Source organism: Cololabis saira, chromosome 18, assembly GCF_033807715.1.
Source record: "Cololabis saira isolate AMF1-May2022 chromosome 18, fColSai1.1, whole genome shotgun sequence".
Classification (NCBI taxonomy): Eukaryota; Metazoa; Chordata; class Actinopteri; order Beloniformes; family Belonidae; genus Cololabis; species Cololabis saira.
Genome location: NC_084604.1, coordinates 21,611,467 through 21,638,130, shown reverse-complemented (window position 1 = coordinate 21,638,130; position 26,664 = coordinate 21,611,467). Strand labels below are relative to the sequence as shown.

General features: G+C 40.5%; 2 protein-coding genes across 2 annotated transcripts in view; both read right to left on the bottom strand.

Annotated features, from left to right (window-relative positions):
- Positions 1–588: 588 nt before the first annotated feature.
- LOC133418510 (cartilage intermediate layer protein 1-like) overlaps positions 589–26,664 on the bottom strand; it is a 104,660-nt gene continuing 78,584 nt past the window's right edge. The window contains exons 2-6 of the mRNA XM_061707236.1: positions 2,059–2,110; positions 1,781–1,814; positions 1,667–1,693; positions 1,338–1,536; positions 589–1,246 (exon numbers count right to left, since the gene is read on the bottom strand). Coding sequence (XP_061563220.1) covers positions 1,093–1,246; positions 1,338–1,536; positions 1,667–1,693; positions 1,781–1,814; positions 2,059–2,070 — 426 coding nt within the window. The 5' untranslated portion in view covers positions 2,071–2,110 and the 3' untranslated portion in view covers positions 589–1,092. The remainder of the gene's footprint in view (positions 1,247–1,337; positions 1,537–1,666; positions 1,694–1,780; positions 1,815–2,058; positions 2,111–26,664) is intronic.
- Positions 8,374–25,649, bottom strand: si:dkey-205h13.2 (uncharacterized). Its single transcript, XM_061707483.1, has 10 exons — positions 25,634–25,649; positions 24,788–24,814; positions 24,257–24,431; positions 24,075–24,166; positions 22,903–23,077; positions 22,721–22,812; positions 21,296–21,427; positions 14,921–14,973; positions 8,678–8,704; positions 8,374–8,538 (listed from the first exon to the last, which is right to left on the bottom strand). The coding sequence occupies exons 1-10, from the start codon at positions 25,647–25,649 to the stop codon at positions 8,374–8,376; spliced, it is 954 nt and encodes a 317-aa protein (XP_061563467.1).

Here is a 26,664-nt window from a genome sequence, read left to right as displayed (position 1 = left end):
TGGCATACAGAGGAATGCAAACTCAGCTCAACAGATAATGGTCCCCATGTACTGTGGCTCCAAAACAAGCCCAGATCGTCATCCCTTTACCAATGTCTTCAGCAGCTGGCATAGTATTGACAAAGGTCTAAATATTTTCAACTTGTGAATAATAGAGTCTTAATTTTTTGAAAACTGCCTTTCTTGACTGTTATTCATATTAAATATACACTATTTGCACAACATTATTAATTTACCAGTCAGTTGATTCATTTGTCACTATACCTTTTTGACAGCACAATGAACACGTGCCAATAAAGTCTTGTAAAATGGACCATTTTTTCTGGACTGATAGACATCCGTGTACACACAATACCATTAAAAAAAAATGAAAAAAAAAATTAATTATTATGTGGATATAAACTCATTGACCAAACTGGATTTGGTTGTAGTTAATAGTTTATTTGTAGGTTTATTTGTTTCCTCAAATTAGTCAAACAAAGTCGATTTCATGATCTCAGAACAACAAAAGAGGAATAACAGAAAAAGGCACAAAAGCACAATAAATCTCTCTCCCAAGAGCACATTTAGTGAGGAAACAACACAAAGATGGTTGGATTCTTTTCAGCTGTCTCACTTTCAGGGATCTGGGGTTGTAGAAAGTGGTTCACTGTGACGCTGGAGCTCGACTTGCTGCTCAACATGAAAGAGCTTCATTTGTCCAGACCGCAAAAAGAAAAAACAATCAAGACCAAAACAAGGCAAAACTCAAACCTAGCCTGTGAAGAGTAATATCAAAGATCAAAACCAGTGTTATAACATGTTCAGGGAAGGTTAACAGGTACTACTTTGTAAAAGTTTAGTAGCCTTTTAAACTATTTTTGTATGTTACAGAACTGCTATGTTTAACATTATGCAGTTATACTTTAGGGAAAAAGTGTTTCTCATCACCATGAGATATTAAAATTTAAAAAATGCTAATTGTATATATGAGTTAAAACCATGTGCAGACCAAATTATAAACATTCATTTCCAGCTTTGTTTGTCTAAATTAGTTTTACAAGGCAGATAAAAAAAAGAAAAAAGAAATAAATTGTCTGTTACATATTCAAATTATACTTTTTTAATTTCTCGGACATGCTCAAGCATGTCGATAGGGATAGGGAAATGGCGAATACAGGGGCAAAGAAAGCGAACTTTGTAGTCCCTGCAGAAGCGAGATCGCTGGTCCTGATTCCGACAAACAAGTCCCCCCCTTGGACTGTAGCTGAAGAATGAAATTGAACAATATTTAAAAAAGAAACACAAGGACTGGAGAGAGTAGATCATTAAAAAAAAAGTTTTCTCCAAACACTTACATAAGAAATCTCTCGCCAGTTGCATGGGCTGGAGTCAGTGTGTCAGCGGTAACGGCTTGGATTCTCTGAGGCTTTGAGCAGATTTTTTTGGGGTTTTCTTGTCTCAGGCGTGTCAAGGTCTCCCAGTCACCTGTTCCGCTAGGATTGTCTCGATCGTACCAGTTAGTCCAGCACATTCGAGGCCGCAAAGGCCGTTGCGCTAAAGGAAATACAAAGTGGGATCTGCTTGTACATGAGGGTGGCATGATGTTAAAAAAAAAAAAAAAAGTTCTGTCACACCAACTGCACCTTCTGCGTGACTAATGTCATATAAAGTAAAAGGGTCTCACCATATTTCTTAGTTGATTCGACTGAATCTGTAAGAATCATCAGAAAAATGTGTTTCAATGTTTGCGTATGTCAGAAGATACGTTTTTGAAACTGAGTTACAGAAATGAACCTACCAAAAACCAGCACTGCTACAACAGCAAGACTCAGCTATGGAAAAAAAATAGAATTTAATGACAGAATATCAGAATCAGAATCAGAATCAGAATCAGAAAAGCTTTATTGCCAGGTCAGACATAAATCAGACGAGAGAACTTGACTCCGGTTTACACCGATGGCAGCATTAATACGGACGCCATATGCCATGCTTTACAGCTATGTTTCTACAAATATTTCAGAATTCTGATATTTCTGTCTGAAATTGAAAATAAAAAACACCAGAACTTTGTATTACCAGTTTGATCATGACTGCAGATGAGGAAGGTGTCCCAAGTTTCTTCTGTAACTTTTTAAAAAAGGAAGGAATTAAAATCGTGAAAAGGAAGTTTAAAAGAATAATACGTTTTCAAAGGGACTCACCAACTGGAGCTGCCAGGAGAACAATGAGTTTGCTTGAACCTCTGGCTTTTTATAATAGCAACGCCCCACCCACTTCTCCTGATTTCCATAAAAGTGCAATTACATTTTGTTCTTTTTTTTGTGCAGTGTTTCATTCCAGGCGTTAAAAAAAAAAAAAAAAAAATGTTATCTTAAGTCTCCTTCAGCAAAGATTTTTTCAATGGGTTGTTTTTTTGTTTTGTTTTTCCAGGTGCCTGAATCACCTCAACAGGTCCTCTCAATTTGGAGGAGATGCGTCTCGACTCCGAGTCCTCCCAAGGGGCAAAACTTCTACCTCTATCTCCAAAGGAAAGTCCGGCCACCTCACAGAAAAAATAACCTCATTCAACAAACCACAATATTATAGTTCCAGTCACTACCTACAGTTCACGACTGTAAGTGAGAGCTGGAATGTGAACCTACTGGTTAACAGAAGGCCTCACAGTTTGGATCACGTTTCTATTCACCCAAAAATAAACAAAATATTTCATGTTATGAGATGAGGCATCTTTAGTTCATGTTGGAAAATTTTCCATCTAGAGGTTACAGAATGACTGAATACTGTTTTGTCCCATTTAAGTTCAAACTCAAGTACATCATACAAACACAAGACTTTCTCATAGATCTTGGATCTGGGGAAGGTGGCTCAGTTGGTAGGTGAAGGTCAGTGGTTCAAACCCTAGTTCCTCCTGTGTCCACCAAAGTGTCCTTGGGCAACACACTGAATCTCCCAGTTGTCAGGCCAGCACTGTTGTGTGGCAGATCCGCTGACAACCGGTGTGTGAATGTGTGGGTGAATGTCTATAGTGGAAAGCGCTTGGGGGCTGTAGGAGTAGAGCTGGAAAGCGCTATATAAGTGTAAGCCATTTACCATCTTTGGAGATATGTACCATACGGGGGAACTTAGCCAAGACATGCTTTAATTGTTAAAGAATGGCCAGATAAAGTCAGATTTAACTTTACTTCGACACAAATTTTCCAAAATAGCTTTGTCTCCTTTATCAGTTATTTAAAATTGAGTTACTGCCCTAAGGCCATAAGGCTTTTCTCTCAAACACCCATTTGCTATTTATTTAGCAAAATACTGTTAATGTTTTGTGTAATTATTGTAATTAGCGTCATTCATTTGTTCTCTTAAAGCTTTTACTTTTTCAGTAAAACAATCTTTTTTATGTTTTCTTTACATGCCTAGTGCCCTGAATTTGTAAAAAAGGTTTCCTCCTTCCTGCAAAATAAATAATAAACTAAAGCTTAAATGATTCAATAAAGTTAATTTTGTCTCTGGATTATAATTTTCTTTGCTAGTTCTTTAAAAAAAAATCTAACTTGTTTGTCTGACAAAAAGAACTAGCAAATGAAGCGGCAGTAGCTCAGGTAGAGCTACAGTAGAGCAGGTCATCCAATGATCGGAAGGTTGGCGGTTCGAATCCGGCTCCGTCCCAGTTGCTGTCGTAGTGTCCTTGGGCAACACACCTTACCCACCTTGCCTCGAATGAATGTTTGGTGGTGGTCGGAGGGGCCGTTTGGCGCAATATGGCAGCCACATTTCCGTCAGTCTGCCCCAGGGCAGCTGTGGCTACAAACGTAGTCCGCGCCCACACGTGTGAGGTAAAACAGGCCATACATACAAACAAACAGTTGTCAGCTTTTCAGTGGGTGGGCAGGACGCAGGACGCACGTTTGGGTGGACACAGCCCACCCCTGCCCCAAAACCGGCCTCGACTTCCAGGACACAGAGGTCCGACGGGAGGATTATGATCGTGTAGTGTGAGCAGACGGGTCGCATCCGAGCATCGGGTCGTACAGTGTGAGACCATAAATCGTGGGCTCTGAACTTTTGAACACCGCGATCTAGTCGTGCAGTGTGAGATGGGGCAGTCTCAAACGATTTAAAATAACGCGCAGTGTATGCCCAGCTTAAAGGAGCGTGAGGCTCCTTTTAAGAAATTAAACTCTATAGCGCCACCCTTCACCACGGCGGCCGTCGGGGGTACTGCAGCCAACAGTGAAGCCGGCACGGGAGAACGGGGAGAACGCGCATGCAGCGTCATGTGACGTCACATCCGCAGGACAGCGCGGGAAATTTGGCCCCCGAATTGCAGCACATTTTGCAGCACACAGTCTGTTCAAGGCAACGGAGAGATACACTAGAGGGCTCATTCATTTTGGTTTGGAACGCTTCATCTGACATTATTACTAGAAAACTTAAAACGTTTATGAATTTTTATCATAAATCCTGCCTCAAGCTCCTTTAAGTCTCTCCAGCACCATTTGTCTTTGCCTTTCCATCGGTTCTTAGCAGATTTAATGCTTTGCTTGGGAGGATGGTTGCATGACCTAAACTCTCAAATTTTAACCGTTAAACACATCGCCACATATTTGACAACAGAAAACGTTGATATACAGAAGAAAAACCAGAAGTTAAAAGGTAAAAAATTATTATACCAAGGTCTGTGTGAATACTCGATTCTGATTGGCTGGCAGGTGTATTATTAAAAGTGATAATCTACATCTAGAAAAAAAGTTCGGTCAAATTGCCTGATATCTTTAATATCATTGGGCTGGATCAACTGCCAGGTGGTAACCATGGCAACAGAGATTCAGAGAAGAAGAGCCAGCTACCGCGGGACGGCGACATGAGTGATTTTGTATTTTCTTTTAATTTATTTGGTGAATTTAAAAATTTTGATGATTAGGATGCAGAAGAGGATAGAAAAGAAAATTAAAAGAAACCGGAGAAATGGCACAAGGAGGTAACACGGGATGGTTGATCATATATGTAGCTTAATAAAACGATTTAGGAAACTATCTGTGGACTTTGATTCTTTGAAACAAATATATTTACTGTTTGTTACTGTACCATAGCCGAGCGGAGCTGAGCGGACTAGAATATCTCCCGTTGCTAAGTCGTATCTAAGGTCCGTCCTAGTTACTGGAGAAGTCAACACTGTGTCCATTGCATAAGGACCTTATGGGACGGTAGTGATTGTTCCAGGTATTAGTCAAACCCTCAGGTGTTACCAAGGAAACTGAGTTGTGGCTTGTTAAAAAACTTTGTAACTTACCAGGTTACAATGGCTGCAGACGAGACATTAAATAGTCCGCTCAGCCGCTCAACTGCGCTTGTTATAAAGCTAATGATTTCAACTGAAAACACTGTTGTGCAACTCAGGTAGCTAAGCTGATCAGTTATCGAAGGCTAATGATAATTCTATTAAAGAATTATTAATAATTAATAAAGTCGACTATTTATCAAATTGAATTATCAAAATGATAATAATTCTTGTAGGGGCACCACCCCAGGGCCTTAATCCGGGGAAAAATGATAACTAAACAGCAGAAAATCAGTCTCATATGATTAGGATTATCCTGCATAACAGCAAATCTTACTATCACTTCCAGAATAACAATTGAAGGAGTGCAATTCGAACTCTGACTCTCTCAAACAATCAGTTTGTGACCAAATCTTGTATGAAATAACCGAAACCACTCATTAAAAGTCAATCAGAATTTATTTACATACAGGTGTCAAAAGATGATAAACGCAACACCCCAAATAATTCTGATGGCACACTACGTAATTATAAAACCATTAATAAAGAAAAACAACAATCAATAAAAATGAAATGAAAGTTCCATGCATGGAATGGAAAAAAGAAATCAAAGCAATAATAAAAATTATACAGAACCTCTACAGTTCAAACGTGGCTGCAGTGTTTAAACCGTCCGGGTGTTTAAACCGTGATCAACTGGCGAAACGGCGCTTTAAAGCGTGAATGACTAGCAGAATGTAGTGACTACAAATTAATGACAACAGTCATGATAATGATGCTGATGTAATCTCAGCTCTGAACACAGATTTAGCTCTGTAACACTCCCAGTTAAACTCATACACCCAGGTCTCAAAACCTCACGCCTCCTCGGGTCTCCGGGTGCCGATCAGGGGTTCCTGCCAGGTCTTTGGTCGGAGTCCATCCAAGAGGTCTCCCGCCTCTCCCGCTCCTCCTCCTGACTCTGGAATCACGAGAGGACGGTGGTACAGCGTGAAGCAGCCGGCGCTCCCCCCCCGGTCCGGAGGCTATCACGTCGTCTCGGGTGCGCGCGGGGCCGGTCCACTTCTTCAGAGTGCGGGTGCCCGTCGGGCTGGTGAGCGCGTGGCCCTGGGACGGGGCGGCGGGATGCGTCTCGGTTCTGCGCGGGGCAGGCTGGCCACAGGTCCTTTCAGGTGAAGCTCAAGAGCAGAGAGAGAGGTTAGAACAGAGGAACGGGTCTCACCCTGGGCCGGGGCCGAGCTTCGAAGCGGCTTCCCCCCCCTTTCCAGCTCCCAGGGACCGGGGACACGTGAAGCAGGAGTCGGAGCTCCGGATGAAAAGTTGAGACCGAGAGTTGATGGGAGCGGCTCCGCGGACCGCGGCTTCAACGGGCTGCAGGTCCAACGGAGCGGCCTGTTCCGATGGGGGCCTTACACCTCCCCCCAGCCGGGGGGAGAAAGGAAGATGGGACCTTGGCCCGGAGCCAAAGGTCCTGCTGCTCAGGGAAGAGAGGTTGATCAGAAGAGAGAGAAGAAGGGGGCAGCTGCAGGGTTTTGATCCTACGCGCGCTGCGGTGACGTCATCGGTGCCTCGTTTGTGATTGGATGCGCGCCGCTTGTAGGCGCCGCCCCATCCCGCAAGGCCTGCTGGGATTGTAGTTCATGGCACAGCGGCCATTCTAGGAGGCACATTAAAGCGGGGTTTCAGGAAAAGGGGGGTTGCTGGTATTTGTAGCTTTTGGGTCTGTTCCAAGAAGCAGTACCCCCCCTCTGAGGCCTGGTTTTCGGGCTCCGCTGCGTCCGGCTTTGATCTGGGCCATTGCAGCGGGGGTCGTAAATGGACTATCTCGAGCCAGGCCGAGATAACCAGAAGTTAGCAGCAGGGGGTCATAAACTTACTATCTCGAGCCAGGTCGAGATGACCAGAAGTTGGCAGCAGGGGGTCATAAAACTGACTTCAGGAAGAAGGGCCAAACTCTGGCTTTACTGGTCTTCATAATCACAAAATTTTCATACATTTATAAGTCCAGAGTTCACATGGGCATATGGGCGACGCCCAACAACACATTAAGAATAACTAATTTAATATTTATGTTTTTTGGTAAGTGACCTTGGTGTAAGCGGAATAATGCCCGACGGGGTGCCCATTAACATAAATATATGGAGTTCGCGGAGGCAAACCGTCCGACGCGAACGCCCCCGCATCGTCCATATATTTATGTTAATGGGAACCTCGTCGGGCATTATCCCTTAAATAAAAGCAATAAAAAGAATTAGATAAAATAAAACATTACTTAAGCAGCTAGGTAGCAGGGTTAAAGTGAAAAGGTTTTAAAAGGTGGGTTTTCAGTTTAAATTTTAATGATGGAAGAGAATATGTAAATACCTTAGTCCTACTGAAACAGAAGAAGGCCAAACTACTGACACTGAACTATGCTGAACTACACCAAGCATTTATATCTCTGGATGTAAATCTATAAGGAGACTGCATTTGGCAGATTCCCTTCATGACAAAGGTTGGGGTCTAAGAAGAAAACGGTTAACAACGGAACAAATATACAGTTTTAGGCTTTCATGTTATGTTTTGTGGATTACCCTGCAAGTTTGTGGACCTTATTTTTGTCTCTAGACTGTTTGGGTGTGTGGTCCAATAGATACCAGTTAGTTACTTGAAACAATTATTTTTCTGGACTCCATTTTTCCTCCTTTGGATGTCTGTGTTGCGGATGGTGAAAATTCACTTCCCTAAGGCCCTTATTCTCATCGGGAGTTAGGCTAGTGCTAAAAAAAAGTAGGCTACTACCTTCAAAACCTCTTCAAGAAACACATTTTCTTTGAATCAGATTGATATATGAATGAAATCACCAAAAATGATTTGTTGTTAATAATATTTTATTTGCTATTGATTTGTTTCCACCTGAGTGAAGCAAGATAGAGTTCATTCATCAAAGACAAATAAAGATTCAGACAAAGATCATGATAAACCCATTTCAACTGGACAGATTTAGTAGGAAATTAACAGGTGTGAATGAATTCAATTGTCGCTATCAGGTATCTAGTATTGTTCAGTGCCTCACTCTGACATTGCAGCAAAACTTACTGCACGTGATCCAGCTGGTGCCAGCTGGTGCCATACTTGCCTCAAACATCTCCTGCTTCATCTGCAGTGAGACCAGACAGAGTTTCATATTCTATGTCTGAAGGCTTGGGGCAGATCTCTCCTGGGTGCTCATTGCGAAGTTCCGAGAGTGTCCCACTCTCCAGATCCATAAGGATCATCTCTGTCAAACCAGTCTGTCCAGCAATCTGGAATAAAATACACTAATTGGGATCTTTTGGATACGATAACATGGGAACTTTGTGTGTAGTGAAAGACTTTAAACGCTTGGAAAAGGTGTATTTTTACCAAAACATTGCAACAAAGTTCTTGACCATGTGGTCTTACCTTTTTCATCTGCTGGTTCAACTGAATCTGTAACAGATCACCAGACAAGAGGGCAAGAAGATGAGCGTTTAAAATTAAATATAGTAATTGGACATCCTCAGATGAACCTACAGAAAACTAACAATGCCACAATGACAACACTCTCAGAATAAAAAGAAAGAAGTCAAATAATTTATGTTTTTGATATATGTTTCACCTAGTATTTCACAATCCTGATATTACTCCTGTAAATTTGAAAATAAAACACCATAATTTTATATTACCGATGCAGATGAAGAAGGTTTCTCAAGAGTTTTTCTAAAACTGTTTAAAGAAGAAGCAAATGAACAACAAGAAAAGGAAGTTTAAAAAATGATGGTTTTGGTTTTTAAGTGACTCACCCATTGGAGAGCAAGAATGACTTCTGTATGAATCTGGCCTTCTTTTATTACTGACTCTCCAGACACCTCTCCTCCCAGCTCCAAGAAACATGAGTTGCTTTTTGTTTTTTTGTGCAAATTATTGCATTCCAAAAGAATAAGAAGAATTTGAACAATGGTTAGAGATAGGATTTGTATGTTCAACATTCATTAGTGGTAACTTTGAAGCTTTTTAGTTGCTTTTTCCCTCACAAAAGATTTCAGATTAGAGGAGCAGAGGGGAGTTGGGAATGCATTTCTCAAACCAGTTATGGAGGCTCTTAATTTTCACAAAAGAGAATTTCTTTTTCATTTTTTTGTTTCATTTTTTAATAAACACCCATTCATCCATTACCTTCCACTTTTCTCATTTTGTTTTAAAGGGGTATTCGCCTAAACAAAGTGGCTCAGATCTCCTTCTCCCAGCTACCTTCTATAGTTACTCAGAAGGAATACTGAGTCAATGACACACCAGAATGAAATATAATATCTCCAACATGTCTACCCCAGGTTCTCCTCTTGGACTGGAACACCTTCCAAGGGAGTGGTCCTTCCTAACCAGATGCCTGAACTGATGTGGAGGAGTGAAGACTACTCCGAGACTCTCCCCAACAGCACAACTTCTCACCCTGTCTCTAAGGTTGAGTAAAAGTATCATCAATGCCATTCTCTTCATATTACAGTCATATGGCAACCACCACAACAATATCAATTAAAGCTGCAAGCAGCGATGAACGGGCCCTCGCACTCACGGCCACCGCCCCCCATAAGCAAATCAGAAAAGACACCACCCACGACTTCCTATGTCAAACCATTCAAAAGTTATAGCAGAAAAAAGGGACAACCAATCAGAAGAAGGGGCGGGGCTAATTCAGGCCAATGAAGGTCAAGGACTCCATAAAGAATCTGATGACACCACCCACGACTCTCTATGTCAAACCATTCAAAAGTTATAGTAGAAAATCGGGACAACCAATCAGAAGAAGGGGCGGGGCTAATTAAGGCCAACGAAGCTTAAGAACTCAGTACAAAGTCCCATGACACCACCCACGACTTCCTATGTCAAACCATTCAAAAGTTACAGCAGAAAAAAGGGACAACCAATCAGAAGAAGGGGCGGGGCTAATTCAGGCCAATGAAGGTCAAGGACTCCATAAAGAATCTGATGACACCACCCAGGACTCTCTATGTCAAACCATTCAAAAGTTATGGCAGATAAAAGTATTCTAGGGGGCGCTGTTGAGCCGTTAGGCCACGCCCATTACTGCAAACCATGAAATATCAAATTTATCGCCAAGTCTGGCTTGCATGCAAAATTTGGTGACTTTTGGAGAACTATCAAATATGGACCAATCACATGAAGGGGGGGCGCGCCTTTTGGCGTCTAGCGTCGCCACGGTAACACTTTTGAAAGAGAAAAGTAATGCATGGTGTCGCAGGATGTAGACGCACATTTTGATGTATAACACACCTGGGTGCATGTTACGGTTCGGGCTGAATTAACTACCGAAGGAATGGCATACATTTCGCCAAAATGACACAATTTATTCAAAATGGCCGACATCCTGTTCGGTTTCGGCCATGGCTCCAAGAGACTTTTCTTTAAGTTGTGCCATGATACAGGTGTGTACCGATTTTCGTGCATGTACGTCAAACCGTATTGTGGGGCTTGAGGCACAAAGTTTTCCGGGGGGCGCTGTTGAGCCGTTGGGCCACGCCCATTAATGCAAACCATGAAATATCACATTTATCCCCAGGCCTGGCTTGCATGCCAAATTTGGTGCCTTTTGGGGAACTATCAAATATGGACCAATCAGATGAAGGGGGGGTGCGCTTGTTGGCGTCTAGCGTCGCCACGGTAACACTTTTGAAAGAGAAAAGTAATGCGTGTAGTCGCAGGATGGAGACGCACATTTTGATGTATAACACACCTGGGTTCACGATACGGTTCGGGCTGAATTAACTCTCGAAGGAATGGCATATATTGCCCCAAAATTACGCAATTAATTCAGAATGTTCAAAATGGCCGACTTCCTGTTGGGTTTTGGCCATGGCGCCAAGAGGCTTTTCTTTTAGTTGCGACATGATACAGGTGTGTACCAATTTTCGTTCATGTACGTCAAACCGTATTATGGGGCTTGAGGCGCAAAGTTTTTTCTGTCTGAACCAACCAGATGAAGGGTGGCCGCGCTTTTTGGCGTCTAGCGTCGCCAAGGTAACGCTTTTGAAAGAGAAAAGTAATGCGTGTGGTCGCAGGAGGGAGACACACATTTTGATGTATAACACACCTGGGTGCACGTTACGGTTCGGGCTGAATTAACTGCCGAAGGAATGGCATAAATTGTGCCAAAGTGACAGGATTAATTCAAAATGGCCGACTTCCTGTTCGGTTTCTCGACATGACGCCCAGAGACTTTTCTTTAAGTTGTGACATGATACAGGTGTGTACTGATTTTCGTGCATGTACGTCAAACCGTATCGTGGGGCTTGAGGCACAAAGTTTTCAAGGGGGCGCTGTTGAGCCATTTTGCCACGCCCATTAATGCAAACCATGAAATATCAAATTTTTCGCCAGGCCTGACTTGGGTGCAAAATTTGGTGACTTTTTGGGCATGTTAAGGGGGGCAAAAAGGCCATCACTTTGTCAGAAGAAAAATAATAATAATTAAAGCTGCAAGCAGCGATGAACGGGCCCTCGCACTCACGGCCACCGCCCCCATAAGCATATCAGAAATGACACCACCCACGACTTCCTATGTCAAACCATTCAAAAGTTATAGCAGAAAAAAGGGACAACCAATCAGAAGAAGGGGCGGGGCTAATTCAGGCCAATGAAGGTCAAGGACTCCGTAAAGAATCTGATGACACCAGCCACGACTCTCTATGTCAAACCATTCCAAAGATATAGCAGAAAATCGGGACAACCAATCAGAAGAAGGGGCGGGGCTAATTAAGGCCAACGAAGCTTAAGGACTCATTACAGAGTCCCATGACACCACCCACGACTCTCTATGTCAAACCATAAGTTATGGCAGAGAAAAGTATTCTAGGGGGCGCTGTTGAGCCGTTAGGCCACGCCCATTAATGCAAACCATGAAATATCAAATTTATCGCCAAGTCTGTCTTGCATGCAAAATTTGGTGACTTTTGGAGAACTATCAAATATGGACCAATCAGATTTCAAAATGGCGGACTTCCTGTTCGGTTTCGGCCATGGCTCCAAGAGACTTTTCTTTAAGTTGTGCCATGATACAGGTGTGTAGCGATTTTCGTGCATGTACGTCAAACCGTATTGTGGGGCTTGAGGCACAAAGTTTTCTGGGGGGCGCTGTTGAGCCATTTTGCCACGCCCATTAATGCAAACCATGAAATATCAAATTTATCGCCAGGCCTGGCTTGCATGCCAAATTTGGTGCCTTTTGGGGAACTATCAAATATGGACCAATCAGATGAAGGGGGGGTGCGCTTGTTGGCGTCTAGCGTCGCCACGGTAACACTTTTGAAAGAGAAAAGTAATGCGTGTAGTCGCAGGATGGAGACGCACATTTTGATGTATAACACATCTGGGTTCACGATACGGTTCGGGCCGTATTAATTCTCGAAGGAATGGCATATATTGCTCCAGAATTATGCGATTAATTCAGAATGTTCAAAATGGCCGACTTCCTGTTGGGTTTCGGCCATGGCGCCAAGAGACTTTTCTTTAAGTTGCGACATGATACAGGTGTGTAGCGATTTTCGTTGATGTACGTCAAACCGTATTATGGGGCTTGAGGCGCAAAGTTTTTTCTGTCTGAACCAATCAGATGAAGGGTGGGCGCGCTTTTCGGCGTCTAGCGTCGCCACGGTAACACTTTTGAAAGAGAAAAGTAATGCGTGGTGTCGGAGGATGGAGACGCACATTTTGATGTATAACACACCTGGGTGCACGTTACGGTTCGGGCCGTATTAACTGCCGAAGGAAGGCATAAATTTCGCCAAAATGACACGATTAATTCAAAATGGCCGACTTCCTGTTCGGTTTCTCGACTTGACGCCCAGAGACTTTTCTTTAAGTTGGGCCATGATACAGGTGTGTACCGATTTTCGTGCATGTACGACAAACCGCATTGTGGGGCTTGAGGCACAAAGTTTTCAAGGGGGCGCTGTTGAGCCATTTCGCCACGCCCATTAATGTAAACCATTAAATATCAAATTTTTCGCCAGGCCTGACTTGCATGCAAAATTTGGTGACTTTTTGGGCACGTTTAGGGGGGCAAAAAGGCCTTCCTTTTGTCAGAACAATAAGAAGAAGAAGAAGAAGAAGAATTCCTACAGATACAATAGGGCCTTCGCACTGCAAGTGCTCGGGCCCTAATAAGAAAAATTCCTGCAAATACAATAGGGCCTTCGCACTGAAGGTGCTCGGGCCCTAATAAAATCATAAATCTCTCACAAATACACGTAATCCCTGCCTTCTTTTTCATTAAAGTGCTTCAAAGATGTAAACGTTATCTAGGTTGTGTTTTAATATGTTTTCAAGACCACTGAGTAGCTGCATTCTTCTCCATAAATGATATCCTAGCAGCTCATATAAGAAATCTGCAGACCTCCATGACAACCATGCCCCCAAGGAGGCCTCACCACAACTCAGTAACTGCTGCTGCTGCGATGGTAATCCATACTCATTTGCAGAGAAATACATTAAACATTTATGTTTCCAAAAACACTGGCAAAGAGACATTTTTGAGCAACAACATACAATATTGTCATACATTCTTTTTCCTAAAAAACATCTTTATTTATTACTACATGTAAACATACAGATGTCCTTCCATCGCCGGTTTGGTCACATGATCACTACTGGAACTGGTTACATTTCCGATCACTGATGACCTAGTCACCATGAACTGAGCTAATAAACAAAGATTAACAATGATGTCTGCCCTTGCAAAAGAGATATTGAGCTCAGTCCCAGGTTCAAATAAAGTTTGTTTGGGAAAAAAAAAAAGTAAGACTTTTGCTTTAGGAAACGTGGCTTTTGTGAAACTTTGAGAACCTCCCTAACCCCTGACACTTGAGCCCGCCACACCAGCATTTTTCTGTGTGAAAATGAAGCTAAACAAGCTTTAAGGTGACCTCTAAAGAATGACAGACATGAAAACAGAAACGTATACAAGAATTCTGCAAAAAAACAAAAGCAAGCAATCTGGTAAGCGTTGCCTCAACCCTTCAGATATTTAATTTAGTGACTATATGGAGCACAGACATATAAACAAATAAACTATAAAAATAAAACTCCTTTTGGTCTTCATGTTCATATAGCCGCCTTATCTTGGATATTGTTTTCTTTTAATAACTGGGTTTGTGTGAAGTACTTTCATGTCTTATCTGCATGAGACAAAAGTCACATCACTCTCAGTTTGGAGAATCAGGGAGAATCAGGGAGACGGACTAACTTCTATTCAGGACAAGGCCATAGAAGAGTGATTTTATTTTCAGTAGGAAACATGTCGAGCCTCATGCATTTCATGTACTTAGAACCAGCCTTATTAGTATGTTTATATTTGCAACATTTTGGATCAGACAGTTGCATGAATAGATGATAAATCTTAAATTGAATAATGAAACGTGGCCACTTTGCTGCAAAAAAAAAATAATAGAAAAACAGAGAGCAGGACCAAAAAAATGGACAAAAGACAAATTAACTGTCTAGTGCAAGAATAATGTGGTGTATATAAACCTAAAGCAAGTAACACATTCTTATAAGGCCATTTGCCACCAACCAGAGTCTGTCATTCATGAATGAGAAATGATTATTTACAAGTAGAAAGACAGTTGTTGATCCTCCTAGGAGTGATTATACCTGCAAATTCACCTGAAGGTCAGACAGATCAATGCTCAGAGGCATTTTAGACTCTAAAATTTAGAGCACATGACTATGATATGAGAAATTGATTTCACAACATTAGTTTACATTGAAGGGTGTTGAGAAAGAAGCCCCTTCTCTTTATGACGAAGACAACTGCACTGCTTATGTTTTAAAAGTTGCATCTGCACATACCACTAGACTCTGGAAACAATATTCTTTGGACGGACAAAACAACCATATTCCAAATGTTTGCCCTTCAGTTTTCATTGAGTGTATTTAGAAAATTAAAATGTACCTTTATGGGATGTCATCAACCCCAGAAGGTTTTTTTTTTTTAATAAAATATTTCCATATTGTTCAATGTTTTTTTGTTCTTTGTATGTAATAATAATAATAGTAATTAAAGCTGCAAGCAGCGATGAACGGGCCCTCGCACGTGCAATTTTAACCAATAAAGGTCAAGGACTCAAAACTAAGTCCGATGACACCACCCATGACTCTTTATGTCACACCATTAAAAAAATATGGCAAAAAATAGGAACTATCAAATATCGACCAATCAGAAGAAGGGGCGGAGCTAATTTGCACCAATTATGGTCAAGGACTCAAAACCATGTCCGATGACACCACCCACCACTCTGTATGTCAAACCATTCAAAAGTTATGGCAGAAAATAGGATCTATCAAATATCGACCAATCAGAAGAAGGGGCGGGGCTAATTCATGCCAATGAAGGTCAAGGACTCAAAACCGAGTCCGATGACACCACCCACGAGTCTTTATGTCAAACCATTCAAAAGTTATGGCAGAAAGTAGGAACTATCAAATATGGACCAATCAGATGAAGGGGGGCCGCGCTTTTTGGCGTCTATCGTCTCCACAGTAATGCTTTTGACTGAGAAAAGTAATGCCCATCGTCGCAGGATCGAGATGCACATTTTGATGTATAACACACCTGGGTGAACGTTACGGTTCAGGCGAAGAAAAGGACGAAGAAATGGCATAAATTGCGCCAAAATTACACAATTAATTCAAAATGGCCGACTTCCTGTTCGGTTTCGGCCATGGCGCCAAGAGACTTTTCTTTAAGTTGCAACATGATACAGGTGTATACCGATTTTCATGCATGTACGTCAAACCGTATTGTGGGGCTTGAAGCACAAAGTTTTCTAGGGGGCGCTGTTGAGCCATTAGGCCACGCCCATTAATGCAAACCATTAAATATCAAATTTTTCGCCAGGCCTGGCTTGCGTGCAAAATTTGGTGATATTTGGGGCACGTTTAGGTGGGCAAAAAGGCCCTCATTTCGTTGGAAAAATAAAAACGAGAAAAAAAAAATTCCTACAGATACAATAGGGCCTTCGCACTGTCAGTGCTCGGGCCCTAATAATAATGATAAAACTACTCTGGCTCTATCTTGAAATTACATAAACATAACCTCAGATGACCAAAGACGCATGACATATTGCATTGGTTCATTGTGTCATTATTTATTTAGGTCCAAACTAAAATACAGAAGCAGTGTGTGAAAAATGAAGTACAACCCATGATTCAATAAAGCAGCAAAATTGGCGCCAAATGTTTTCTGTATGATGTTATCAATCTTTCACATTTTTTTAGGGACATTTTGACTGATATTCCATTAAAACCTTTCCGTTCAACGATTGCTGGCATTAAATGATACACAGCTTATGCAGTTTAGGCACAACACACTTATATTTCAATCAGGTACATTGTTTCTTTAGATCTGATGGGCCCACGCAGAAGTACCTCACACAATCCCACTTCTCTTTTACTAAGGTGGATATACACTTAATGATCAAATATAATTAGATTTTTAATTAAGAGTTTATTTGCGCTTTCATTTGTTTTTCCACAATAGTCAAAAAAGGTTGATGTCATAAAATAAATGACTTGAGCAGATTTAGTCAGATAAAAATCAGTTAAACCAAAGATGGTTGGATTCCATTCAGCTCTTCCACTTTCAGAGATCTGGTGTTGTAGATAGTTTAATCTTTCCCACCCTCATCAGTGTGGAATGTGTGAACCAGTGTGGTGCATTAACCACAGGGACACTGAAAACGAACTTTGTAGTTCCTGTAGATGCCTGATTCCTGGTCCTTATTACGGAGAACAAATCCCCTCTTTCGACTGTACCTGAAAAATTACCTTGAACAATATTTGATGAGTAAAAATGACTGGTGAGTATGTTTTGTGTACATATGGGGAAAAAATAAAATAAAAGAAACATTTGTTTTCCAAACACTTAAAAATGGAAGTTCTCCCCTGTCTTGAGGGATGGAGTCAGTGACTGCGTTTACATGCAGTTAAACCCTTTTAAAACCGGAATATTAGCAATAACCTGGTTTTGCACGGCCATGTAAACACCAATAACCCCTTTGAATAACCTGAATTTGCTCATATTCGGGTTTTTAAAAACCCGAATATGACCCCTGGGTTACTCTTTTTATAACCCTAATATTCGGTCATATATACGCCTAACGGAATATCCCGATCAAACGGAACATGAATTAGTTTTCTGCGCATGCTCTGTTCGCGTTTGAGTCTTTTGAGTCCAGGACGTACTTCTAAACATGGAGAAACGCAAGACCAGATCACTTTTGGAGTGAGCAGGATATGAACATTTTGGCATTTGTAGACGATAGAAAGTACTGGGATAGCGAGATTTACAAGAAGGTGAGCGAAAAGTTGTGCGAAGCAGCATTTGTTTTGGATTTGGATAAAAGGAGAAGAAGCGGAAATTGCGTCATGATGTTCTCCGCGCGTCGCTGGTTTGATGGAGATATCCCAAATGATTAATTACCATGTAAACGGAATATTCTGAATGTTTCAGTAACCGGAATATTAGCAATAACCCGAATTTTGACTGCATGTAAACGTAGTCAGTGTGTCAGTGGTAGCAGTATAGATGTTCTGAGGGTTGTCGCAGATTTCTCCTGGGTTTTCTTCCCTCAGGCTTCTCAACAGCTACCTGATCCACCAGGATCGTCTCAATTGAACCACTTAGTCCAGTATCACTGCAGTCAGTAAAGAAAGAGAAGTGGTATGACGGACCTAATAGGTTTACAAAAGAATCAAAGGATATTTGCATATGTACTTTACGTTGCTTCTGTATCAATGTAGTACCTATACTGCCACAAACTGGCATTTGAAGCGAACTTTATAATCATTGCATACTCTGTCAGGTTGGTCTTCATTCTTGCAGACGAATCCTCTATTTATATCACCTCTGGAAATAAAAAAGCAATGTTCGGTTATAATGTGCTTTGTTGTGAGTAATATCAATCGATTCCATGAAACGGTATCTATCGCTGAATGAAATACATTAAAATGACTCACTCATGAAGTACCCTCTTATGAACTGTATCTCCTGCTTCAGCTGCTGTGAGACCAGATGCATATTGTGATTTGACCTAGTGTCAAAAAGTAAACACAAATATGTTAATCTTTATGTATAAAAACAGAACAGTAAATAGTTTCACTTGGACTGTAAATGACTGACAAGAATCTCCAACTTTCTTACATAACATATTGGGAGGAAGAGAAACTTAAACTCTTTGAAAAATGTTACAACACAGTTCTTCCTCAGCAACTTCACCTTCTGTGTGACTCGTCTCAAATCATGTAAAAAGGTCTTACCATCTCCTTTAGTTGGTTCGAAAGAATCTGTGAAACATTATTAGAAAAAAATGATTTCCTATGCTTGTGCTGAAAGATAAGTTTTCAAAATTGAATGCAGGTGATTAATGAAGCCTTAAGCTTGACGCTCTGTACTCATTCTCTTGTTGTCATGAACATCAATGACAAAAACCTCCACAGGATCCTCTTGATTAAGTTCAAGTGTTTACTTCAAAAATAAACAACGGTACAAACATAATCCAAGATAAGAAAATAAAAAACAGAACTAGACAGAGTGAGAGTGAGAGTGAGAGTGAGAGTGAGAGGTCAAAAAACTATGTACAGTAGCTCCACTCATGTTGCCCTGACTGAATCCCTCCTCAGGTAGCCCCACCCACACAGATCCTTACATAACGTATCCTCACACATAATGTTATTTTAAGTGCACTAAATCAAACTATTATTTTCCTATTGTAAATACAAATAGTCAACATTTTAATCTGTAAATACTGTAAATAACCTTTTTATCAGAATAAACATAAATCATCAATTAACGTATGAACTTAAATTATTATCCAAATATTAACTGAAATTACATTTAGGCTCCTACATTGAAAATACAGTAGAGGAGTTGTTGAGTTGAACCTACCAAAAACCAACACTGCTGCAATGATGAGACTCAGCTATTGAAAAAAAATACAAAATTAAAAAGGTTTTAACCACAGAATATATCACATGTTGCACACAGATGTTTTAAAAGATATTTCAGAATTCTTATCTTTCTGTTGGAAATTTGAAAATCCATCCATTCATCCATCCATTTTCCACCGCTTATCCGGAACCGGGTCGCGGGGGCACCAGCCTCAACAGAGATGCCCAGACTTCCCTCACCCTAGCCACTTCCTCCAGCTCTTCCGAGGGGAGAAATTTGAAAATGAAACCGTTAAACCACATATTACCAGTTTGAGCATGATGAGGTTTCTCAAGTGTCTTCTCTTACTGTTTAAAGAACCAAAAAATGAAAAACATGAAAAGGAAGATTACAGAGTATTATATTAATGAGACTCACCTACAGCCCCTGCTAGGAGACAAATGAGCTTGCTTGAATCACTGCCTATATATATGTATTAGCGACTCTCCACCTACCTGTCCTGATTTCCAGAAATATGCATTTGAAATTATAATTATATTTTTTTTGTACTCATGCCTTCCAGTTAGTTTAGTTTTTTTCTTCTTTTTTAAGTACAATGGCGGAGGGTTTATGGTTTGCATGTCCAACATTCTTCACAAAAACAAATGATGGAAGCATTTAGATGTTCCCTAACAGAGTTTCCTTGAGCAATTTTCTTTCAATGTGGGGTTGTTTTTCTTTCTTTTCTTTTCTTTTTAAACATCTTAACAAGATGCCTGAACCACCTCAACAGGCACCAACAAATGTGGAGAAGCAGTGACTCAACACTGAGTCTTTCCTTTACACAAACAGTTAGACCTACTTTTATTTTCTTTCTTTCTTGAAAGAGTGCGTGACATATAAATCAGATAAATCAGAGACTCTAAGTGGTCCATACTAAGTTTCTTGCGAACAATTAAATCCTTTTTTGGGGCCACATTTCAACAGTGCGTAAGATTACCATAGCCAGTAATGAATCGCATTACAATACAGTATGAGGGTGTTCCAATCTAATGTTGGATGTCACTACACCCTGTATCCCTGTGGTTTGAGATGTGTTACTAACTGTTGTTCTCTAACTCATCTCTGCACCTTCTATGTCAAAACTAAATGACCACATTTACAAGCAAAGAAAAACTATACACTGGCAAACTGCAATTTATAAAACAATATTTGGCTTAGATCTCTTTTATTTCTGTACATATCTTCAAATACCCAGAAACAACTATGCCTTACATTCCTGTGGTGCTCTCCAACTGTCCGTTCAGCATTCAGCATTCAGCATTCAATTATGCTGCATTCTCAACATGGAATCTTCTCTAGAATGAACTAAAACTGCTTGATCTTAAAACTCTGAAAGTTTGTGGATCAATTTTAAATAGTGGGGAACATAAAAAAGATCTTTCTTTTTTAGATTGTGTATGATAATTATGATGTTTTTTGTATCATGTAATGTGTTTTTCTGCCCTCTTGGATTCTTGGAAGACAAGTCTTGATCTCAGTTCTTGGTAAAGTTCTTGGAAGCCATAACAATCCTTTGGTCTCTATCCACATGAATTGAATTTGACTTGGTGAAAACAAATTATGTTCAGCATATTTGTAATCGCAATTGCAAATGTAATCGAAGGGAGGTTTTTGTTTTTACTTAAATAGTAACTGGTGCACGGATGCAATAATATTACACCAACACTGTTGCGGCATCCTGGAATCAGTTTTCTATTGAGTGTAAACCTTACTACTCCCCGAGGGAGTTCTCCTCCAACATCTTCCGACATCCAACATCAGGAGTTTACATCCTTCCGCAAGCCCCCGTCCGGCAAGAACTACAAAGGCTGGCTAAGCAGATCTCTAATGTGGAAACCTCTCGGCCAAACTCGGTAGTTTTTATGATGGGAGATTTCAACAGCATGTCGTCAGGATGATGGCAAGATACCTTTTATGGTGCACTCCCGAAGCACCTCCCACAAGTCCTCTCCCAGTAAACCCGAACAAATGTTTATAAAGGTCTGCAGGTGTACCATCCAGACCCGGATAACAGCAGTCATCAAGAAAAACCTTACTTTCCTCCAGAGTGTACAAGTCACCTCTAGATGTTTGGGAATCAGCGATCGACACTTTGTCCGATTCGCTGTCATACTCCATATCTTCCACCTGTGCAGCTTCAGCTTCAACCTGAGCCGCCGCATCCTCACCTGCGGGCAACTCATACACATGTAAATCAGGTCAAGATTGACCATTCCTGCACCTTGTTACTGTTCTCCAGATATTCTGCTTCATATTTGATGCATTTAGCAATTTAAACCAAACTTTTGCTGTCAAACATATGGGCTGACAATTTAACATCAGAGAGCATTTGTTTACAGACAAATACACGTTGACTCAATGACTCCCAGGGACTGTGGCTGCAAAACAAGCTCAAATCATCATCCGAGCACACATGGCTGTGTTGTAACACGATCTCATGAAAAGACCATGTTATGTACACCTAGTTCATGCAACCATCTGATGTGAAATGGTATTCTTATATTGTATCTCATTCAGAATTTTCACAAAGCTCTTTGAAACGTGTTAGTTTAGATTTATTTCATATGGTGAAAAAACATTACCCTCATTCTCAGAACTCCTCAAAAGTATGTTACACAATACCACTTGAAAAAGCTGTATTCTTGGAATCCTAGGCATCTATAAATAAATGTAATGACCAAACAGAATTAGGTTAAAATCATTTATTGGCTGCTGCTTATTTTCCCACATTGGTCAAACAAGATTTCATAATCACAGGAAAGAAAATTAAAGACATGAAATATTAACACATAACACATTTTGTCAGTGAAAGTGTCAACAATCATGGTTGGACTTTATATCGCAGCTTTACTTGCAGGGATCTGGTGTTGTAGACAACAAATTGCTGTGATGTTGCAGCAAGACCCACTTGTACAATATGTAAAATTACTGGTACAGGGTGCTCATTTAAAGGCAGAAATCAAGACTAAACTGAGAATGCTTTAAAAGTGAACATTAGATTTACTGCCATTTTTGTCTTATCGAGGGTACTTCTACATTAGCTCTGCATCCATAATATATCCAAACAGCTTTACGCTGCTTTTTGAGCTAATGGTGACTTCTAAAGTAAGAATTCATGATTGCAAAACTTTAGATTTGCCAAAAACAAAGAAAAGCACGCCATCCCCAATTTAACACTCAGAACAAGCCAGTCAACAGAAACTATAACCCTGTGGGTCAGTTTATCTGTTACACATTAGAGAAACTGCATTCCTCATCTCCACAGGACTTGGGAATTTTCTGAGCCATTTTTAAGATCAGCAATATCTGCACTGGTACTCAAATAGCCATGTCCTTAAACACCACTGTTGCTATAATTCATACACAAAGAAAAAAAAAAGAAATTGTCAGAAAAAACATATTGATTATATGAATCTTCTGTCTCCATTGCTACTCATTGTGGAGTTGGGGTTAAGTCATACTGGGGCATGCAAACCGAACTGTGTAGTCCCTGCAGGAGCCGCCACACTTCTGGTCCTTATTGCGGCAAACAAATCCCTCAGTTGGACTGTAGCTGAAAGTGACACCAAATGGTGGTAAGAAAAAAGGGTGTTATGTTTACCGTACTGAAACTGTAAAAGAAACAACAAACATAAACACTTACAGAAAGAAGATCTCCCCTGTGTTAAGGGCTGGGGTCAGTGTGCCAGTGGCAACAACCTCAATGTTCTGTGGATTTTCACAGATTTCTCCTGGGTTTTCTTTCCTCAGATGATTCAGAATCTCCCAGTCACCTGTTCCACCGGGGCTGTCTCTATTATACCACTTGGTCCAGTATACTGCAGAGAAATAAGATGGCTGTTTTAAATGGGTGGACACAATTAGTGGAAGATGAAAGGAAATCATGTATTTGCTGCTGCTTGTTTTCCTACATTGGTCAAACAAGATTTGATAATCACAGGAAAGAAAATTAAGAGACAAAAGACATGAAATATTTTTTTACTCCCAAACACATTTTGTCAGTGAAAGTGTCAACAATGATGGTTGGATTTCATGTCGGAGTTTTACTTGCAGGGATCTGGTGTTGTAGACAGCAAAATGCTGTGATGTTGCAGCAAGACCCACTTGTACAATATGTAAAATTACTGGTACAGGGTGCTCATTTAAAGGCAAAAATCAAGACTAAACTGAGAATGCTTTAAAAGTGGACATTAGATTTACTTCCATTTTTGTCTTATCGAGGGTATTCTACATTAGCTCTGCATCCATAATATATCCACACACCCGTACACAGCCTTTTGAGCTAAGGTGACTTCTAAAGTAAGAATTCATCATTGCAAAACTTTAGATATGTCCAAAAACACAGAAAGACACGCCATCCACAATTGAACACTCAGAACAAGCCAGTCGACAGATATGTCAAAGATGGAAAGTGAACCAGCTTCATAAACCATCGAGTCAGTTCACTGGCAATGCCCTGTGATCTTCTAACAAATGTTTATGGGGACTCTAAACCAGGCAACAGCTAAAATATTTAGGTGCCTCATTATTTCCAGCCATATAAACATGCACCAATTTTGAAACTTTCAAACTGTGTTTGAGCATTTATTTTCAAGGTACTACATTTAGCCCTGTGGGTCAGTTTATCTGTTACACATTAGAGAAACTGCATTCTGAGCCATTTTTAAGATCAGTAATATCTGCACTAGTACTCACACCGCTGTAACTATAATTCATACACAAAGAAAAAGAAAAGAAATTGTCAGAAAAACATATTGATTATATGAATCTTCTGTCTCCATTGCTACTCATTGTGAAGTTGGGGTTAAGTCATACTGGGGCATGCGAAGCGAACTGTGTAGTCCCTGCAGGGGCCGCCACCCTTCTGGTCCTTATTGCGGCAAACAAATCCCTCAGTTGGACTGTAGCTGAAAGTGACACCAAATGGTGGTAAGAAAAAAGGGTGTTATGTTTACCGTACTGAAACTGTAAAAGAAACAACAAACAGAAACACTTACAGAGAGAAGATCTCCCCTGTGCTGAGGGCTGAGGTCAGTGTGCCAGTGGCAACAACCTCAATGTTCTGTGGATTTTCACAGATTTCTCCTGGGTTTTCTTTCCTCAGATGATTCAGAATCTCCCAGTCACCTGTTCCACCGGGGCTGTCTCTATTATACCACTTGGTCCAGTATACTGCTGAGAAATAGGATGGCTGTTTTAAATGGGTGCACACAATTAGTGGAAGATGAGGGGATAATCTGGTTTGCCACATTGGATGTGTATGTTTTATTAACGTAGTAGTTGTATCACCGCAATAGGGAAAGTTGCACTTGAATCGGACTTCATAATTATTACATTCTCTGTCAGGATGACTGAATAAAACATCTTAACCTCTCTGGAAGTAACTTTACTGCAAAAAATGTCAAAAGTAGCCTCTAACTTACTTCCCTTCCATCGTGGTAAATGAAAGAACTTAAAACTTTCAGAGAGGTTTTATTTTAGGTAATAACAGCATGAGTGTGACTCTTGTCACTTTAGAAGGGTCTTACCTTGTCCACTAGCTGGTTTGATTGAATCTATAAACAACAAAATCAGAAAAATCAGTCAAATTTGTTTTCAAAACTTAATACTTTTGGAAGTACAGAGAGGAACCTACCAAACACCAGCATTGCTACAATGAGACTCAGCTATTGGAGAAAAAAAATCAAATAAAAACAGTTTTAATCACAGAATACCCCACGAAGAATATCCGTTTGACACTTAAAAATGAAACATCAAAAAAATTGTTTTACCTGTTTGATCATGACTTCAGATCAGGAAGATTTCCTTTCTTCTGTAACCTTTTAAAGAGGTAAAGAATAGTAAGTTGAAAAGATAATTATATTTTTAATGACACTCCCACACAGAATGTGCTCAGAGGACAATGAGTTACTGTGGACCTCTGCCTTTTTATATTAGTGACTCTCCACCTATCTCTTCAAGTAATCACCAGAAATATGCAAAGAGAGCTCTATCTATTCTATCAGAGTTGTTTTTCTCAAATTCTTGCTTTTCAAAAGATTGGAAGAAAACAATGGTTGAAGATCAGGTTTGCATGGCCAGCATTCATTTGTCATTTTAAAGCCTGTTTTACTGCTTTAAAGTGACCGCTAAAGAATGCAGTTTCCCGTGGGGATTGGGTGTTGAAGGGACGTGGAGAAGCCTTCTGTGCCATCAATCATATGTTTCTGAACATAGTTTTTGTGTTTAATAGTGGTCACCATGTGGGCAGCTGACTCCGCCCAGCTCCCAGTTCGTTAAAACATGTTCAAATGGGTAGAACAAATAAGCCTTGCAGTTGGTTAAAACATGGCCATCTCACTTGCTGAGGTCATGCCAACCTATGATTAACCTACACTCCCCGTCTTCCATTCTGATAGGAACTGTCCATCCATCCTTGTTTCAGTTGTCGCAACTTAAACAACAACTGAAACGAGGAGCGGAAATGAAGACTGCTGGCCCGAGCCCGAGCCCAAGCTCCAGTCGCTGCTGCAACTGGGTTGATGGAGTCCGGGAGAGCTGCGGCTGCAGCTGGAGCAGCTCAGGGCGGCAGCATCGCCATCATCAGGCTTTATTTCAGCTCCAGCGTTCCCCGTTTCAGTAGCAATATCTAAAACAAGGATGCATGAATGAATTCTATTTGAATGAATGCAAGTTAACATTAGTTTCCTTCATAGGCAAATAAAACTCACTGAAAGTGCAATGGTGCTAAACTGATGACAGCTAGCTGTTTAACACACTAGACTGGAACCCAACTGTCACTTACAAAAGCGTGCAGCCAATAACGATTTAAGTATTTTTATTTCTTCTCTAAATTTGGACTTTTCAACATGGGGTCAATGGAAACTGACTCACCTTTGTAGGCAGTTTTAAGAGCTCATTTAAGAAACTGTGCAATTTGGCACTCAGTAGTAGTGAATACATTTGAGCATAATTTGACAATAGAGTAGGATTGTCTTAAAAAAGAAAAGTACACTTCTGAATGTTTCCCAATTACCAAAGTATTTGATTTCAGCCTGCAATAAACATCATTCCCACCAAAACCACTTGCTATGATTTATATAAACAGGAATGCCTTGTTAGGATGAGAAATAGGAATAGGATTGTGGCTTTAAATGCAGTACTTCTATAATTTCCATGCTCCTATGAAATCATCCCCATTTAAGATGATGATATTCTTCAAGAAAATGCAGGTGGTGATTGTACACATCTTTCCACAGGCGCAGCATCTCCTGGCAGACAAGCTCTACTTGTCAGTGCAGAAATTTATGAACTATATTTCAACATGCTCATTGAGGTTAACAAATGTAAATAATGTACGAAAGGCTTGTAATCTTCTTGGACCCTGGTCAGTGCCCCATAGTGCTATATTTCATTTCATTTATTC